Raw genomic sequence first — 17952 nt, 5'->3', positions numbered from 1 at the left:
CACCACTGCGACAGTAAGTCATTGCTAGGACAAAAGCCTGCGCCCTCCTTGGGCGGCCAGACTCAGCCTCCCTTCCCTTCCCGGGGGGACACGTAGTGCTCCGCTCTCCCAGAACAGGGAGGACGGAGACGGCCTCTAAAAGCAAGCAGAGGTCAGGCTGCGCTGCAGTGATACTGTCCACCGCCTTCACTAGCTGCAGCTGTAAACAGACAAGTGAAAGAGGAAAAAAATGCCACTGCGCTGCCGCCCTGGGCTGCCTCCCCTTCCCCTGCGCTGAAGCCCGGGGAAACCAGCTATTCCTCCGCTACCTCTGCAGCTGGGGTGGTTCAACTGCAGCCATCAGCCTTACATCAGGATTTTTAATTTTTGTGAAGGTAGTGGGTTAAGATTAGGTAAGATGCCCCTGCACCACCGGACCAAACAAACAGCAGCATTTTTGCTGGCAGGTTACTAGAGAAGTTAATAACTGTCTTTTTAAACCATGCAAGTAAAGATGACAGAGAAAAATAAAGACTGTTTTTTTTTTTTTTTTTTTTCTTCCAGCTGTATCCTCTAAGGATCTCTTAGGGAGAAGGTAATGGTTCTCTCCCTTCCCTGCAGGCTCGCAGCAGCCCAGCCCAGCCCAGCCGCGCTGCAGGACAGCAGCGATTAGTGCTCCAGCTTCATCCCAGCCGCAGGAGAGCCCGTCGGTCCCGTGCGCCTCAAGCTCCCCAGCCGGGCAGGCACAGACGCGCAAGCGGGAAGGTGAGTAGCCCTCGCCCTGCAGCACTACTGGTGCCGCCGGCTGAGCAGAAGCGCGTCTGCGATGGTGGTGGGGAGCAGGGCGGGTTTAGACCCGAGCTGCCCCTGCGGGAGAGCCAGCTCCAGGGAAGCGACGCTGGGCTGTTCTCCGGAGCTGCCTCAAACCAGAAACTGAGTCTTCCTCGGGCAAAGGGCGAGTGATGGACGACACCAGCACCGGCCTGGTTCTCGCGCTGGGGGCTGCAAGAGGTCACAGACCCCAGAGAAGACTTACCTCTTCCCCTGCCAGCCTCTGGGAGAGGAAATTAAATAACCTCCCAGTCCAAACGTGGGCGACTGTAGGTGGCCATGAAAGGATGGCGGTGATGGCACAGCAAAAGACGCTGCAGGAACGTCTTCCCTCCCTGCAGCCTTTTCACTTGCACAAAGAGGCTGCGAAAAGCTGGTGAATGCCAGTGCTGGGGAGTCGGGCTCAGCACTCCCTGTCCTGCCCAGCCCTGGCATGGACCCGGGCAGGGCAGCTGTAACAGGAGCGAGCAGGGCCCTCCCTCACGGTGCTGGGAGCCCCTCGCCTCCTCGCACAGCGGCAGCAGTGGCTATTTACAGCGTTTGGTTTGCCGAGCCCGCACATGGGACAGGATCCTCACACATCGACTTCCAGCAGGAACCCAGCACAACCGCTAGCAGGAAAACCAGAGCAGCACCACAGCAGCTGTTAGATATAATATTTATTATTATATACAAACACATTTTGTACATTAATTAAATAGAATGAACTCTACTCTTCATTCAGCAAGTGATTTGGTTCATTTCCCCCCATTCTCCCCCTCCCTCCCACCCGCTCCTCTTAAAAGCCTATGATTATTTCTTGCTCTCTTGTGCTGTGGCACATCTATGCCTGGAGGCAGGGAGCCAGGTCACCCACGAGCCTCGTTTGGCTGGCCCCAGCTCCTTCCCAGGAAGGCTGGTTGCAGGTTCAGACATGCTGGTCACTAGCAGACTCTCCCTGTTTCCCCAGAGCAACACCCAGGGCTCCTAAAAACAAAACAAAACAAAACAAAACAAAACAAGGGGTTTCCTGGGCAAGAAATGCAAAGAAAGTGAAGTGTGGGGTTCTGAACCCCTTTGGTACTGACAAGGAAAATCCATTCCTGATGAGATCCACAGAAACCTACACCGCCCTCCAAAGGGAGAGGCCTGTGGACTCGCACCGATGCTGCTTAGCTATGCAGGGATGAGGCTGAAATCCAGGGGCGCTTCCCCAGCGAGCTACCTTGCTCCTCTGCAAAAAGCAGGTCAAGTGCCCCAAGCCACCTCCTCCCAGCTCTGCCCTTTTCCACCACATATTTCCTTAAGCGCCTTTTCTCAGAGCCCCGCAGACATGAGTCTCTCCCGTGTCGCTCCCCATTCGCAAGAGCTCTGCTCTACCTACAAGCAGAAACCCTCCTTCCAGTCATACACATGCGGGTCCAACCCACCCTCAGGGGTAGCTGATCCCTGTCCCAAACCCCTAATTCAGCCCTGTGATACCAAGCCAGCTCGCTGTATTGTACAGGGGTCGGACACACGTCTCAAAGCCAGCTTCACCTCTTCTGCCAGGAAAGAGAGGGAAAACTAGCTGAAGTTTCTTGGCTTTAGTGTTTTGGTTCTTCGCTATACTATCTCACGCAACAGTTCAACCTCACGAATGGCTGATCTCTCCTCCGGGATGGAGCTGATCTTAGAACGCAAACGTGTCCCATTTAAGGGACAAGGCACTGAAAAGCAAACTATACCACCTACAGCTGCAGGTGCCGAAAGTAGTTGTACAGAGACAGAGCTGCTGTCCTCCTCATCCCAAACATCTCCAAAGATAATGAAGCTGCAGATCAGTTCCAAGTAGATACTATTTGAGGCCATTTGCCTGTGGCAGAAGCTCCCACCTTATGCTGACCACATGCATTTAAGAGCAGCCAAATTCACAGAGCCCTTGCAGATGTCACCAGCAGCAGAAAGGACAGCATTTCTCCAGGGCTGACCAGAACATGAATCCACCCACTGCTTCCAGGCCCAGCCAAATGCATCCACCCTAGCATGGAAGCTCTAACTCGGGCATGGCAGCTTCTAACCCCCAAACCCACTGATTAATGAAGTTTAAGGGCAGAAAAGATGTGGGTGAGCTGCAGCTCTACTTTGGTAATTGCCCAGCTTTGCTCTGATGCGAGTAGATCTAATATTGGGAGGAAGGTTTTAAGCTACTCTTTCACTAGAAGAGAAGGAAAATTTACCAGCTTTCTGCCTTCTGCGGCTCTCCCAAGGATGTCTGAAAACACTCTCTTCATTCATATGCAGTAGCTTTTCTAACCAGAAAGTTGCCATACGCAAACACGGTTTGTCACAAATCAGCTCACGGCTGTGAGCACTACCAGAACTGCAAACGCAACCTTAGGGGCAAAGTTGAGGCTGCTGTGAGGGGCGAAGAAAAGTCGTAATACTGAGCTGGCTACAGGCTTAATCCAACCACTCTGCTTGCCAGCAACTTCAGGGAAAGCACAAGGCCCCAGGTGCCTTCCAGGCTGTGAAAGGGAACATACCATCACTCCCTCCCTGCAGCAAGAAGCCTAGCAGTCCCGTGCATATTCATCCCTTCTCATACACAAGCGCACAATTACTCTTCTCAGGGGAGTTTACTGCAGCACCTTTTCTCTGTCCCAGCTACTCTGCCTCCACTAAGAGGAATTCATGGGTTAAGGATGATGGTGAGGTGAGAAATAATAACAAACAAAATCCAAATGCCTTCCTGGCAGTCCAGAGTTGCCAAGAACAGGGACTCAAGACAGGCTCCTCAAGTCTGGCTCCAAGCAAGGTTTGGAGCTAGCTGTACTATCCGCTGGTGCTGGGCAAGGGTTACTCTCCCCCAGGTCCCCTAGAGCGTGACCCAAACGTTTGTCCAGATCAGCATTCTGCACAAAGGTTGGCGGGGTCTCTGCCACACTGCTGTTTGCAACGCAGTTCTTTCCACTAGGCTTTGCTTGGCTGTCTGACCCTTCTACAGCCGCAGTCTGCTCAGGAAGGGAAGGGCTGGGGACAGAGGCCCCGTCTCCCTGTACTGGGACAAGGAGCGTAGCTGGCGCCTCCTCTGTAGCAGGGGGAATATCTGCTGCAGCAACCACAGATGTTGAAGTGACTTCAATAGTGATGGAGCCCACAGCAGTCTCCGGATGGTCGCTGCTGACTCTGATTCGGGCCACCAAACTGGAGGCAGTGGCAGCATCCTGAGGGTTCCCGTTGGCCATGGCTTCATGCACCACATTTGGCTCCAAGAGGGTAGTGCTCAGGTCAGAGAGAAACGAGGCTTCTGTAACGATAGCGGCTGTCTCAGCTACCCAGTTCAGATCACTCCCAACAGAAGCAGCTGTGGCAGCAGCAAGGACACTGGAGGCCTCGCTGGGAGTCAGTGCAGCAGGGCTGCTGCTCTCCCCAGAGGGTCCAGCGGCCAGGTGGGGTCGTCGGCTCCCCATGTCGACCGGGGCAGCTGTAGTGTTGTTGTTGAGGTTGTCTTGGAGTGTCGTCTGAGTCCCCTGGCCCACCTGCTGGTTCTGCAGCAGCATCTCTTGGATCCTGATCTGCTGGAGAATAGCTGGCAGCTCATAGTGGTGGAAGAAGTAGATCATTGAATGCTAGAGAAAGCAAAGGGAAAGGAGTCACTCATTGGGCCTAGGCTGCAAGCCTAGACGCACCTTACAAAACTGTTCTCTCCCCTACCTGTAAAGACAGTGACTGGGGAATTTGGCTGCTCTGACCAAAGACGGTATCTGAAATTTTGGAAGAGATTTATCCCTTCTGCTATGGTTCATCCAGGCTGCTGTCAGAGTAACTATAAAAGCTCTGAAGAAAGGCAATGCAGCCCCCCCACCCCTTCTTTTTAGGGGTGAAAACAAGAAGGGTAAAGGCACTTAGCTCTGGCCCGTCCTCAGCTCCCTATCTGCATCTCACAGCAGAGAAAGGGGGCAGATCAAGAGCCAGAGAAACACAAATGATTTGATTGAAACAGGATATTGGAGACATCAATTTAGAGATGGTCTCACTAATACCCTCACTGCACAGACCTGACCCACTCCTCAACCTCTGCATTAGGAGACCCTCAGTGGGATGTCTTCCAGAGAGACGGGACATGGATCCTTCCCTAACACCTTTCAAAACTCACTTGATATCAGTCTGCTGTCAGTTGCACGTCTGGATTTGAGCCACTGACCAAAAAGTCCTGCTGTCTGAGAGCCTCCTTTTATTGTTTCATTTCCAAACCAGGGATTATTTTAATCTTTTACACAAATACTCAAACTCAGCTTGACAAGAAGCCTGATGAAGTCCAAACTGCAGTTGATGGCCCTCTCTTTGTAACAGCAAAGCCAGTTTGAGCAATCAGCAGCACAATAGTTTAAATATTACACAGCTAGCCAGACCCCTCTGAGATGTGGGGAATGATCACAACACCACCACCTGCCTCCATACAGCTGGCATCACTAATGTGCAGCAGAAATGGCAGCTACTCACCTGGATGAACAGCCATGAGGTGACCAGAGCCAGGCTGCTGTACTGCCCATTGAATCGATAGTGGTAAGCATAAAAGGCAAAGTGATACAGATAGAAAAACCTGCAGAGAAAAGCAATAAATACTAGGATACATCACTGGACAGGACAAACATGAGTTTCCTTCTACTCATCACTCCATTCGGACCAGCGACACTTTGCCCAGGGTGGTGTAGACCCCCCGCAACAGGTAATTTGAATTGCCCTACTATGAACAGGTGTTAAACAATGCAAAACAAAGGGTAGGAGTTATTCCAGAGTGCCATGCATGAGACCCAAAGTGGAAGCAATTGCGCTTTGAACCCAGAGACATGTACGGCAGCTCCCAAGGACATACACATACAAGAGTGGAAGCCCTCCTCCTTGGGAGGGCTCGAAAGGGTCTAAAGAAACCTCCCGCTAGAGAATAAAGCTGTGTGCAATATACAAACGAGGTCCTAGCCAGCTCTTACCTGAGCCAGTGTCTCTTACTCGTATTGGTGTGGCAACAGATAGCATCATATTGGTCAGCCAGCCATACAATAAGGATGATGTAAAATGCAGTCGTGGTGTCATTGAAGAACTCTGACATAATGGCCTCCATACCTACAGGATGGAGAGAGGTGTCTGACATCACTCCGTAGGGCACGGACAACAGTTCCAGTGAAGAGTTTCCCCAAAGGGGCATCTGAACAAGTTCTCTGTGATTTCTAGAACTGGAGCTGTGCAATTATATGGCAAAGCCCATAACAGGACAACACTATTTTTGCTTAAAACAGCAGACAAGGTCAAACAAGTTTCACTGCTCATTGTAGTTACTACGTGGGTCAGAGGATCAGCTGACTCCAGACAGCAGAGATTTGGGTTTTTGTTTGTTTATCTTTAATTAAAATTGTGCTAATGCAATGTGGTCACAGGAAGCATGAATCTGAAAGGAGCTAAAGTGAAAGACAGACAAAGCCTCAGTTTATGTGATTTCCTAATGAACTGATTTTCCAGGAGACTTGGAAGGATAATGCAGGTTATTGTCTGCCATCAAATTCCAAAGCCTTCCACCTTGTGAGGAGCAGACACACTAACCACCTGCTGTGGCCAGGTCAGAAAAAGGAATTATACTTTCTAAGACCCCAAAGTGACTTGCTGCACGTCTTCCTTTATATAAGAAATGAGCTAATGTTCTTACCTACTAAAGCCAGGATGACAGTGAGTAGGGGAGCTGCAGGGAATGCAATTGTCATGTTCATTTCCAGCATCTGTAACAGATCAACTGCAAGAAGGAAAGCACACTATGACACAAGGTGAACACAGGACCAGAGAAACCTCCATCCCCACATCACTCCCCATTCGGAGCACTGCAACATGCTGTGAACTCCGCTGTCTCTAGTCCACTGCCCCAGATACTGACAAGAGTCAGAACTGCTCCCAGAAGCACAGGGCAGGGGGACATTTCCTGTGCAGCTACATGCAGGAACTCTTCTAAACAACAGTGGTCAAGAGTACACACAAGCTACGCTGTGCTAGAGCAGGCCCAGTTTTCAATACACCCTAAATGCCTCAGAAAACCCTTACCAATGAAGACAAAGATCTGATGGTGCGAGTAACGCAACAGCATTGAAACAGACAGAGTCTGAAATAGGAGAACAGAAGTCAGTGTTAGAGCCACGCAGGTCCAGGGATTCACTTTCAAAATTGCATTACGGCAGAGGCTTAGACAGACAAGTTTGGACTTACAGCACTGCACAGCGTGCCATGCACATCTCACATTCCTTAGCCTGAGCTATGCAGAAGGACTTCCCACAGAGTAATTAAGGCTTCACAAACAGCAATTAATCTTTATACTACTGCAGTGAAACAGACAATACGTAATTGGTCTGTAAAGAGACTTATGCTGAATAATCGAGCAATGGCCAAATAGCAGCATAAGAGCTGGAACTAGGGTTTCTTCTTGTCCTATATCCATGCTCCTCCCAGTAGCTCATGCTGCCTCTCTGACAGTGGTCACCCTGCACTCATTTCCATTTCTCCTCTTATCAGCTACAATATTATTGTACAAGGAGCTGCATCAGTGGAAGGTCAGACACGAAGAGAGACGGTCATCTAAGGCTATGAACACAGGCTCAGTCATTATTGAGATCTCTTGTCCAATACTTATCTGTATTCTGTAATCATCTGGTCACACAAGTAATCACAGGAGATTCAGTTCTATCCCAATCAACCCTGGCACATTAGTTAAATCTGTTCTTAAAAATCTGAGGGCAAACTTTTGCATCCCACCCCTTGGCAGCCTGAGAGCTTAACTATACTAAGACTCTAACCTGAATCACCCCTTTGACAATAAAACCAGTATTTCATTCCATTTCAGCTCCTCTGTTTCATTTTGAGGACTTTTAATACCCGCAGACAAATTTTCAAAGTGCAACTGCATACTCCATCAGATTGGTTTTGAAAGCAGATGTGACCTCTCACGTGAGCACAGGACTGTACTGCTGTACACAAACACCCAACCTCACCCATAAGCTGACCAGAGAATCCGGACAATGCCCAGCTCCTCCCCACTTACAAATATGACCATGATGACAAAGGCTGCAAGGTATGAAGTCCTAGCCATCCACATGCTGACAAAGCGATAGTGCTCCCCAGACACCACATTGCGAAGGAAACCTGGAAAAAACAAAGCCCAATGCGATTAGCCCACAAGCTAAGACCAAACTTCCAGTGCCTTCAAAAAAAAAAAAAAAAAAAAAAAAAAAAAAGGATTTAAAGCAGGAGATGCATGGCATCATCTCCTCATGGCTACATTCTCTTATTGTTATGCAGTACAATCAATGAGGCAGTAGAAAATCATGTTTGCAGACATTTCCTCTCCACTCCTGCTTGTTTTATTTTGTCCTTGACAATAACATCTCTACATAACACAGGGAACTGTTCCCTGCATTAGAGATTAATCAACAGAAGATGGTATTCACGCATCCACAGGAAAAACATCACCTCCTGCACAGCTGCTGAAAGTGATTCCTCCAAGTCTTACCTTTGTTTTCTTCATTTTCAGCTAAAGCTTTGACACTTGACATCAGGATGTCATCATAACCCAAGAACTCATCCAGCAATAGGCGACTGAATCTGTCCCCAAAGCACTGGTCCCTGGTGGGATCTAGATAAAAGACAGAAAACATTCAGTCTGTTCAGATCTTAAGCCACAGAGAAGGAAAGGCAAGCGCCCAGTCCTGCACTCGGACCTTTGCCAATATAACTAAATTGGGCAGGACTGGGAGGGAAAATGTCACACCCTGACAAATATAGACAGGCTGACAAAATGCCAATGTCAATCAGGCCCCAACACTTACATCAGGGCTGTTATAATCTCTCTTCACATATACACAAAGGGAATTTGACTCCAAGGCTCAGATGATCTTCCCAGTAACAGTGGGCTCACCCCAACTAAAGGCCCAGAGAAACAAGTTCTGGTGAAATTTGGGAGGGACAGACTGAGATATTTCAGCCCCCAGCTGACCTCAGCATGCCACTGCTGGGGCCTTCCAGTCCTCATGGGCCCTCTTGCAGTAGAGGACATGCGAACACCTCCCCACGGCTCTGGGCACTAGTGAAGGCTGTTCAATTCCATCTCTTGCCGCTGGTACAGTACACGCAAATGCATTCTGCTGTACAAACACTAGTTCACTTGCAAAAATACCCCAAACCTAAATTAAACATGAAGCATAACTAAGAATAATTTTTTAATAAAGTACTAGAATGCTTATGAAGGAATTTGCCTAGCTGAATTTGAAAGCCCAGATCAGTAAATAAACATTTAATATGGAAACTACCCATTACCTACCATGAGATCACTGCTTAATACTGCAGCCCAACTGTACTTCAGTTTTATTGGGAATAAGTAATGCAATTTAGTCCGACTGCTGCACTAATGACTCATTACAGATCAATTAAAATTGCAGGCATGAGAAGGTCCGAGACCATATTTCTGACTAGTACAGGTTTTAACAGACTGAATGTCAGGAGAAGAGCATGCCATCCCAGAACAGTGGTCTGCTGGTGCTAACAGAGGGACAGAAGTATGTTGAGACAACACTAAGCAAATCTGCTTAGTATCGTTCCTGACACATGCACAATTACTCTTGCTACCAGGCACTGGCATTGCGATGCTGCTATACACTGCAGAATCACTGTCTCAAAGGGCTGCAGGCTATTTGGGTTCAAGACTCTTAAAATGTAATGCAAAAGCAGTAAGGAAGAAAAAAAAAAGGAAGAAGGAGGAAGAGATGCACTGACTGAACCCAGATCTTCAGTATCTTGAGGATATTCCTTCTTGGATGAGAAAACAGTGCTAGATGTAATATTAGGGCTCAGGCACTGCAACAGGCTCTGTCATTTCAGACTACTCATCTTGGAAAGGGATGACCTACTACAGCAATAAAGACTTCATAAAGAAGCTCTTCTATATGGAAAATGAGCACCATCAACAGTTACAAATAGTTTCCAGAAGACTAAAGAGGAGATGGGACATGACTGAAATTTGGATGAGCGCTAACAGCATGTAGGTATCTCTGAAGAATACTTATCCACCAGTGCACCAGAGTGGGCTGGTTCCTCACTCACCCAAAGTTACCACCATGACTGGGATGCTGAGGCGCTGTCGAGTGCTCTGGGACAGACGCAAAAACCCATATTCCAAAGAGTACTCCACAATGTACTCTTCCTGTGGCCACACTGCAAGAGAGGATGGGAAGTGAAACTCAACAGCAGCGTTTGCCAACAATTACCACAAAGAAACAGCACCTCTGGATTCCTCCCCCACTTCCTTCTACCAAGTTCTTGAAAAGAGAGTCAGTTGTGAATATGGGCTCCAGGCTTCCCTTAGTCAATTTAAAACAAATTGAGACAATTAGGGCTTTAAAATTCTTCAGTGCCTGAAGATGGTCTTTTTTTTTTTTTGRGGGGGGGGGGGATGTTGTTTAAGAAAGGTTCAAAATAGATGCTTTCTACCACATTGGCTCCAAGAAAATAAAATCTCCTGGTAAGTAGGAGCCATGCAATCCAAGCAATTTAATTCCTGATCTTTCAAACTGTCACAACGTATCTCCCAAGAGGTGTGGGGAGGCAGGTGTGAGGCTTCTCACAACAGCAGCAAAAACAGTTAAGGGGACACAGTAATTTAGAAGAAATGCATCTGCCTCATCTGACTTACAGCAACACATTAGTGACAGAAACGCCCACTTTAAAGCTTCCCTGGCTCTGTCTGGAGAAGAGAGCCCACATGTAGGGCAGCAAACACAGTCTGATGAGTTTAACTTTTTGTTTTCAGAAGAAAATAGTTTTAAGCTCGAATGGCAATAAAATGTTTAAGTGTCAATAAAAGAATTGCTTTCTTTGTAGCACAAAACATTTTTCAGTGGTGATGTATTTTGTCTAAACATTTAATTTCATGTACTTTTAACACAAGAAAGCTGGAAAAACAGAGGAAACAGGTTTGGGGGGATTTAAGATCCCTTTGGAAAAATGAATTTTATAACCACATTGGGAAGCAGCACAATTCCTTTCTCCCACCATCTTTCTGGATCATTTCCACTTAGGCATTCAGCAAATCAAAGCACAGCCCATCACTGTACACAGCATTGTAGAGTGTGATTCTCACAGAACGTAGGCAACTATTAATGAAGGTATTGCACCAAAAATATTTGTATGTTCTCCAGGCTTAAGCGACTTAATGACCTGAAGTTCAGGAGTAATGAGTTCTGGATCAGCATCAAGTAAAATTGCAAGAGCAAGGGAACAGCGCCATTATAATGTCCAGTCTCACAATCCTCCATAGCTAGAACATCCTGTACTTCTGAAGAGCAAATAATTCCATTTTTTTCCAGGGATAAAAGTGTGCGTGAAAATGCCAAAATTAAATAAGAATCCAGCTGCCATGTCTCTATTTTAGTATATGTGACTTTTAACAGATTCCCCCCCCCAAACCACTAGACACAGAACTTTCCTAATATTGGAATTCCATTTTAAACAATACATAGTCATTAAAGCTCCTTCTAGAGTTTATGAAACATTAGCAGCTTAAGTCATGCTGAAATAAGGGGAGGGATAAAGCCGGATAATAATCTGAGTGATGCAGAACAGCAATACTGTATCTCGCAATCTACTGAAACTTGCTCAGTGGCTTTCAGCATAGTTAACTATTCCAGGCATTGGTGTCATTTAAGAGATCCAAAATACAGCCCAAGCCTGTTCAATTAGGAATGTGCGCTGTCAGTTGGATCCCTGCAGATCTCAAGAGGACAGCAAACGCAGCACAACTGGTCAAAGAAGGAAGGTTCAAATTCATCAGAAGCATTTGGCACTGTCACTGCAGAAACATGACAGCAGACCAAGGGGCTTCAACAAATATTATAATGCAGATGACCCCCACTCCCAGTCTCCCTTCCAGCCCAAGGAAAGGGATTCCTATAGATCTACTGTTAGTAGTGGTAACATTAACCACAACTGAAAGCATCAGGGATAGTTGGAAGACACTTAAGGTTATTATGCATGGGCCCAGAGAAGCCAGGAGGAGTGAGATGTGCAGGGAAGATGCACAGGCGCAAGGGAAGGAGGGAGCACAGATAGCAGTGTAAGTTGTCTTTACCTGCTCTGGCTAGCATCTCAAACTCGGACACAGTCTCCCTCAGAGGCTGCATACCTTTAGTGGTTGCTTCACTAAACGAGAACTCCTGGCTTTCGTTGTGGGTCAGTGCCTCGGTGCTGCTCATCCGGGATGGCTTGAGGAACACCTTGGGCTCAATATCCAGCTCAAACTGTTGGAAAACCATGGCGGTGACAGTCACTTTAGCAGTCATTTCAGTTCAAGTCTTCTGTGCTCCCTCTCTGCCCTCAGAGAAGGCCTCAACCACCGAAAGGAGAACAGAAGAGGCCACTTTCTCAGGCTTTAATTTCTATCTTAAAACAAGAGAGACTGATGTGGAGGGTCAGAAAATGCCGAGGAACACGTTCTGTCTCTAAGTGACTGGGGGATCAGAGATGGACTGTGGCAGACCCCAGCTGTTTAGACTAGTTTCACTGCTAAGGAGGGTCGAGTCCCAGGCTGCAAGAGTAGAAAAGCTGCACGGTGTTGAAAACCTGCTGGATCACAAACCAAACAGGCTGTCAGCACTGCAAGACTCCAGCAGAGATTACTGCTTCTCCTCACAGCTCCAAACTTGAGACGACTGTGCTAACAAACTATTTCACCCCAAACTGAAACCCAGTTTCCCATCTCCTTCTGTGTACCCATGGAAAGAGTCTTTACCTTGATAGAGCTGTTTTCAAACATATCTACAGTCATTTCCTCCTCTTCTTCCTCCTCTTCCTCAGTTGTGGACTCAACTACCATTCCTGGGAACTTCTCAACATCACAGAACTGCAAGAAGATGGGGGCTCGGCTTGAGTTGCGCTGTATTTCCACCCGTAAGATGCCGTCGCGTGGCCATTTATCCCGCACGTGCTCCAAGCAGTTAATGGGTGAGCGGGAGAAGGCGATGTGAATGTAAGCCAGGATGAAGAGCACAAAGAGAGCCTACGCACAACAAGAAACAAAGCAGAAAACATTAGTCCAATGAAACTTGACCTGTTTACAAATTCCCCAGTTTTAATCAGCCATCTCTTGCTCGCCCATAAAGACACTGGATTAACTTGGACAAATGTACATGCAAGTGGACAAGAGCTTTTATGCTTTCTAACCTTGGTGGTCCCTGTACCAAACAATAAAGCAACCAAACCAGAATCAGGTAATCTCTTCATCTTTACAGAGCAAGCGATATAATATTCCCTTCGTCAGCCCTTCTGATGCCTCTTTAACCAGCTGAAACCTTGTCTCCTTCAGGTAAACATCAAGAGAGATCCAGAGCTTTTCCTGGGAGCAAGAGTTTCCAAAGTGCCTGTGACCAAAACTTCTCCATTAATACAACTGTGCCATGGTTATATGCTAGCTGGCTGCCACCCAAAAAGCAGTCAGCAGTGTTAATATGCACACTGTCCAGAATCACACAGGTGCTGACTGTTACAAAACCACGCGCAAACTGCTCACTGTATTGCCTCCTTGTATATCCGTGCAAAACACTTCTTTCTTTGATCCGGTAACATTGCACATAGGTGCAAGAAATTAATTAGTGGTATGGAGCAATGGAAAAATCAGGCCTTAATCTCTCCTGAATGAGAAGCAAAGTAACATGTTCTTCTGGCAAAATGGTTACTATACCTAAGACAGCTGGCTGACGAGGCAGCAGAGGCCAGCTTCAAGGAAAGAAGCTGCAATGCCTAACCACTAAGAAGCCTGCAGGCCAAGCTACAGAAGTTTGCTCCACCAGATAACTTGTCAACAAGGTGAACTTCCTTGTTCTAGCTTTAGTTCATCAATGTTTGTTTACTGACAAAACAGTATCAGGCTCTTCCCTCTGATTCAAGGAATACAGTGGGGGAATGCTCACAGAAGCAAGTTTATTGCTCAAGCCTCTAGATCTCAGATGAATACTGATGAGCAACTTCTTTGAGTTGATGACCTCAACCTTGCTCTGCAGAATGACAGCAAATGAAAAGAGATGACACACACACTGAAATCACCCCAGTAAGCTGTGAAACATCCTATAAAATGAAGGATGAGGCTTAACAACACAAACTGACTGGGATAGAGTAAAATTTCACCCATATAATAAAGACAAGATCCAGGAAGAGTATTTCTAGAAACAAATGGTTCTTCTATAAGGGTCTGAAACTTCCTGCATTTTAAAGGCTAGGCCCTAACAGGTTTTCTTTAAAAGTAGATGAATCCACCAGTTTCCTTGGTACAAGATATACTAAGTAAGCAGCTAAACACAATACAAATTAGATGGTATTTTCAGATCACACACAGCTTATTTTCTGCTGAATTATATCTCATTTCAAGGAGCCAAAGTACCATCTTGAAGAAACTTTGCCAATCTGCAGATCAGTTCACTAAAAACCAAGAATGTGTTTGATTCGCTGCTAACTTAACACACTCATGAGAAAAGGCTACTTCAGCCCTGGCAGAAAGGTTAGAAAATGTTGAGACAGATCTGTTTAATCTCCGCTCAATCAGGCAAATGTTAACCACAGAAGGGAAAGAAGCAAGGTTAGAGCTGTCACCAGCACTTGCATGAAGTACAGGTATCCTGCTGAAAAGCACAGGTCACATGCACAGGCCCCAATGCCATATAAGGCCTTGCAAACCAACACCATCCCTAAAATGACTGCACCACTGCCAAACCAACCAAACACAGCATCAACATGTGATGACAAGGCCCCAAGGCAAATTGAAAAAAACAGAAATGTAACTATAGCTTTCAACCATTCCCTTCTCAGCACAAAATGTTTCCTGTTAAATACTTCCTACTAGAGCACAGAGAAGACTGCCCAACTTGACAAGACAGAAAAAAACCCGCAAACCTCAGCAAAAGAACAAAAGACAACCTACCACAAGAACAAGAGGAAGCCAACCTTCTGCAGAGTCACCAGCTCTGTGTTCAGATCCACTACAGGCTGCTGTGAAATTACAAACTCTGCCACAGCTCTGACACCGAGCTGGCCTGCCAGAGGCTGAACAGGTTGCAGGAAGCATCACCACACGCTTGCCGTGGCTTTATCCTCCCTCCTGGCCTATGCTCTGGGCCTCTGCTGTAGGCAAGATGCCAGGCTAGTCAGACCTTTGCTCTGACCTAACAGAGCACACAGCCTGGCAGCAGCTGTGACCCTGCGACTGTCACACCGACCCAGCCACCACAGACAACCTCAGAGCTTTCAGCATGCAAACTCTTCATGCAACATGGATCTCCCTCTCAAAGACTTTTAATAAGAAATCGAAACTCCTCTTCCATTCCTCCCCTGCCAGGCCACCCTACCATCATAGGTACTTTGAACCCCCCAATCCTGTTCCTTCTAGCACTGTCACTCTATATTAACACAAGTCTGCAATTCCCAACAGGTACTCTTCCAGTGTCTTGTATCATGTTTAAAGCTATAGGGGAGTATTTTTCATTAAATTGGCAAATCTCCGCGCTCAGGAAATAGTGTTTTTCTATCTTAGCAACATTTTAATATCTCAGAAGAGTTTTAAGCAAGTCTAAGCCGAGGTCTCTCTTACACATAACCAATCAGACAAAGTCCTTGCCTATCACACCAACAAAATTAAGTCCAAAAGCACCATCCAGTACCAGCAATGAGGTATTGTTATTAAAATAAAATTACCTGTTGTGACAAGTACATCTGCTGACCTAAAGTTCAGACAAATCACCAGTCTATCAGTTAACAGTTTGTCAAACCTCAAAAAGACCTTTCAGGCTGCAGTATACCAATTTTATAACCCATCAGAAGATGCTTTTCAATCAAAAGAATAGCTATAAAGTCACAGTAAAACAAAGTGGGCTAATAAAATTTGTTCCTTATAGCAAAGGCAATAAACCTGTTCATGATGTTACCCAGTACTGCCCAAAGTTCATAGCTCAGAACTCGGAGGAACTCTAGTGCAGCAAGCAGTAAAGCTAAGCTTGATACATTCCTTTTCCAATGGTATTAAGGTGCTTATTTTTAAGTAAACTTTGTTCTTGACCTACTTGCTAGGACTAAACAGACTGGTAAAAAAGTCAAACCTGTGGAGGAGCTGCAAAATAAGGAAAATCAGAAAAAGGAGAGGACTACCATTAATACAGACTGAATCCCACCTTTCCTCTAATCTAACAACATCTTACTCGAACATATATATCTCTCTTGCCATAGAGGGAACCATGATGAGGCCAACAAAACCATAAGCAGTTTCAGGGATTCACCTGACCAGCAGTTCACAGGACCACAGCCTCTAATTTAAGCTCCTACTGGATACTCTATATACAGAGAACTGAGACCATGCTGCCTGCTAAAGTCTGCCTTAGTTTGGTAAGGCTTCCAGTTCTCAGGATGGAAATAGGCTGTTCTCTGCAGATGTCCTGTGACTATTTTCATCTCCTCAGGCGTGCTTTCATCAAAACACAGAACACAAAGAGCTGATGCTACCTTGGTGAGTACCACTCATTCTACCTGACAGCCTAGTGGTTGGTGCCTCCCACTTCCAGTCTCTCGGTCTGCCTGAATCCACTAACACAATGCAGGGGGTGGGGGAGAGAGATGTTAAAAACCTGAACATTTCTCAGACAAAAAGAGAGTATTGCAAAAGTACACTGTCATGTCATGTCTATTATGTTATCATAAAAAGGCTCTCACTTTGTATTTGGTAAAGAAAACATACGTGTAGTATGAGTCAAGGGATCCTGACTGTTTGCTTGCTTTAAATTGGCTGAATTTTAGAAACTCGTAATGGAAGCACACTGTTGTCACTTAGCAACCTCCTTTCCCCTCTTCCCCTTATTTTTAATTTCCTATAATCGGCACCAGTGAGAAGTGTCAGCATGAGATCTGGAAGCCAAGATGCAGTATTCAACTTGAGAGCAGCTGGCCAGGTGGACAGCAACAGGCCACTGTGACCAACACACTTCAGTTCTAATCCAGAAGGCCTAACCTGTCCCAAGAAGAATTCAGCTTCAGCTCCCCATTTAAACACTAGCACCTCCATGAGTGCCCAAACCTGCACCCGCATCAGCAAAAAAGCAGGCAGGTTTTTACCCAGTTTGGGAGAGGTGCAGCACTGTCCACATGTACCTGAGGTTGTTGACTACTAAAAAGAAACGGTATTGTGTGTGTGTGTGTGTGTGTGCAATTACTTATAGAAAAGACAAGACTTTAGCAATACACCACAATCAAATATCTTGATTAAGCCATACTCCACATCCAAAAAGTGATTGCTTAGAAATGGAATCAGAAGTCTTTCATACCCCCATCACTGGTTTTAATCCACATTAGACCAACTACCCATCAAGCCAGATCAGAGATTTTCAATCTCTTTTTATGTACAGATCTCGTACGAGAGTTCAGATGTTCTGTGGACCTCCAAACATCACTGTAATTATTCTTGTCTTCCTCACCAAAGAGGAGCACATGTCAACTCAGGGGACAACCTGGTCTCGATGGTCCAAAACCAGGCTGTGCTCCTAGCAGAGGAGCAGAACTGAGCTTTTGGGGGGGGGGGTTGTAAATTACCCTGAGGAAATTTATGCCTTAACACCTGACTACAGGTGCCGTAGGGAACCGTAAAGCACATTGGTGCCCCTCACCTTGAGGAGAACGAAGAACTCGAAGATACGGCGGAAGGACGGTGGGAACAGGCGAGCATAGGTCACTGCCATCTTGAAGAAGAGGGCATGGAAGAGGCGATCGCGCACGTTGATCAAGGGGTTCTGGTTGAGGTTGGGATTGCGGACGCCGCGGTTGTTGGCGCCGGCAGCCCCGCCACCCCCGGTGTTGTTGGCCGGGTGATGGTTGTTGGCGTTGGGCTGGTTCTCGGACATCCTGACCGCTGCGGCAGGGAGCAAGCTGGCACTCTTCCCGAGGCGGGTCGGAGGGACCGTTCCTCCTTCGCAGGAGGGGAAGGGCCGCCCCGGAGGGACCCTGCTCCCCCGGTGGGGGAGGCCCGAGGGCTTCCCCGGACAGGTGGAGCAACAGCGGGGGGGACCGGGCGGCGCCCCCGCCCCGCTGCCCGCACGGGGTCGGTGCCCAGGGCCCGGCGCGGCCTCC

General features: G+C 47.0%; 2 protein-coding genes across 4 annotated transcripts in view; one reads left to right on the top strand and one right to left on the bottom strand.

Moving 5' to 3' along the window:
* The window catches only part of GRIN3B (glutamate ionotropic receptor NMDA type subunit 3B), a 10429-nt gene extending 8903 nt beyond the window's left edge, over nucleotides 1-1526 (top strand). The window contains exon 11 of one of the 2 annotated variants that reach the window (XM_026064767.1): nucleotides 601-1526. In XM_026064767.1, coding sequence (XP_025920552.1) covers nucleotides 601-652 — 52 coding nt within the window. In that variant the 3' untranslated portion in view covers nucleotides 653-1526. Of the gene's footprint in view, nucleotides 1-543 lie in introns of both variants that reach the window. The other variant, XM_026064768.1, reaches the window with a different exon arrangement.
* A 767-nt stretch (nucleotides 1527-2293) lies between these two features.
* Nucleotides 2294-17946, bottom strand: TMEM259 (transmembrane protein 259). Of its 2 annotated transcripts, none has more exons than XM_026064771.1 (11): nucleotides 17493-17946; nucleotides 12587-12853; nucleotides 11927-12095; nucleotides 9904-10014; nucleotides 8318-8440; nucleotides 7850-7950; nucleotides 6859-6916; nucleotides 6473-6556; nucleotides 5763-5895; nucleotides 5275-5374; nucleotides 2294-4400 (listed from the first exon to the last, which is right to left on the bottom strand). In XM_026064771.1, the coding sequence occupies exons 1-11, from the start codon at nucleotides 17724-17726 to the stop codon at nucleotides 3552-3554; spliced, it is 2229 nt and encodes a 742-aa protein (XP_025920556.1). In that variant the 5' UTR covers nucleotides 17727-17946; the 3' UTR covers nucleotides 2294-3551. The 2 variants fall into 2 exon arrangements, with proteins under 2 accessions (XP_025920556.1, XP_025920557.1); XM_026064772.1 differs by having other exon boundaries at nucleotides 11981-12095; nucleotides 17493-17726.
* Nucleotides 17947-17952: the final 6 nt, after the last annotated feature.

This window comes from Apteryx rowi, unplaced genomic scaffold (genome assembly GCF_003343035.1).
Source record: "Apteryx rowi isolate R43461 unplaced genomic scaffold, aptRow1 scaffold_220, whole genome shotgun sequence".
Lineage (NCBI taxonomy): Eukaryota > Metazoa > Chordata > Aves > Apterygiformes > Apterygidae > Apteryx > Apteryx rowi.
Note: the sequence above shows the minus strand (reverse complement) of the source record. Positions and strands in the feature narration are given on the sequence as shown.

What these genes read in the sequence shown, in the direction of transcription:
- TMEM259 (XM_026064771.1), bottom strand. Translation starts at nt 17,726, where the DNA reads ATGTCCGAGAACCAGCCCAACGCCAACAACCATCACCCGGCCAACAAC. An exon ending in TGTCATCCTGGCTTTAGTAG is followed by an intron (nt 5,896 to 6,472) that starts GTAAGAACATTA and finishes TCCATCCTGTAG; the next exon opens with GTATGGAGGCCATTATGTCA. An exon ending in AGTAAGAGACACTGGCTCAG is followed by an intron (nt 5,375 to 5,762) that starts GTAAGAGCTGGC and finishes TTTTCTCTGCAG; the next exon opens with GTTTTTCTATCTGTATCACT.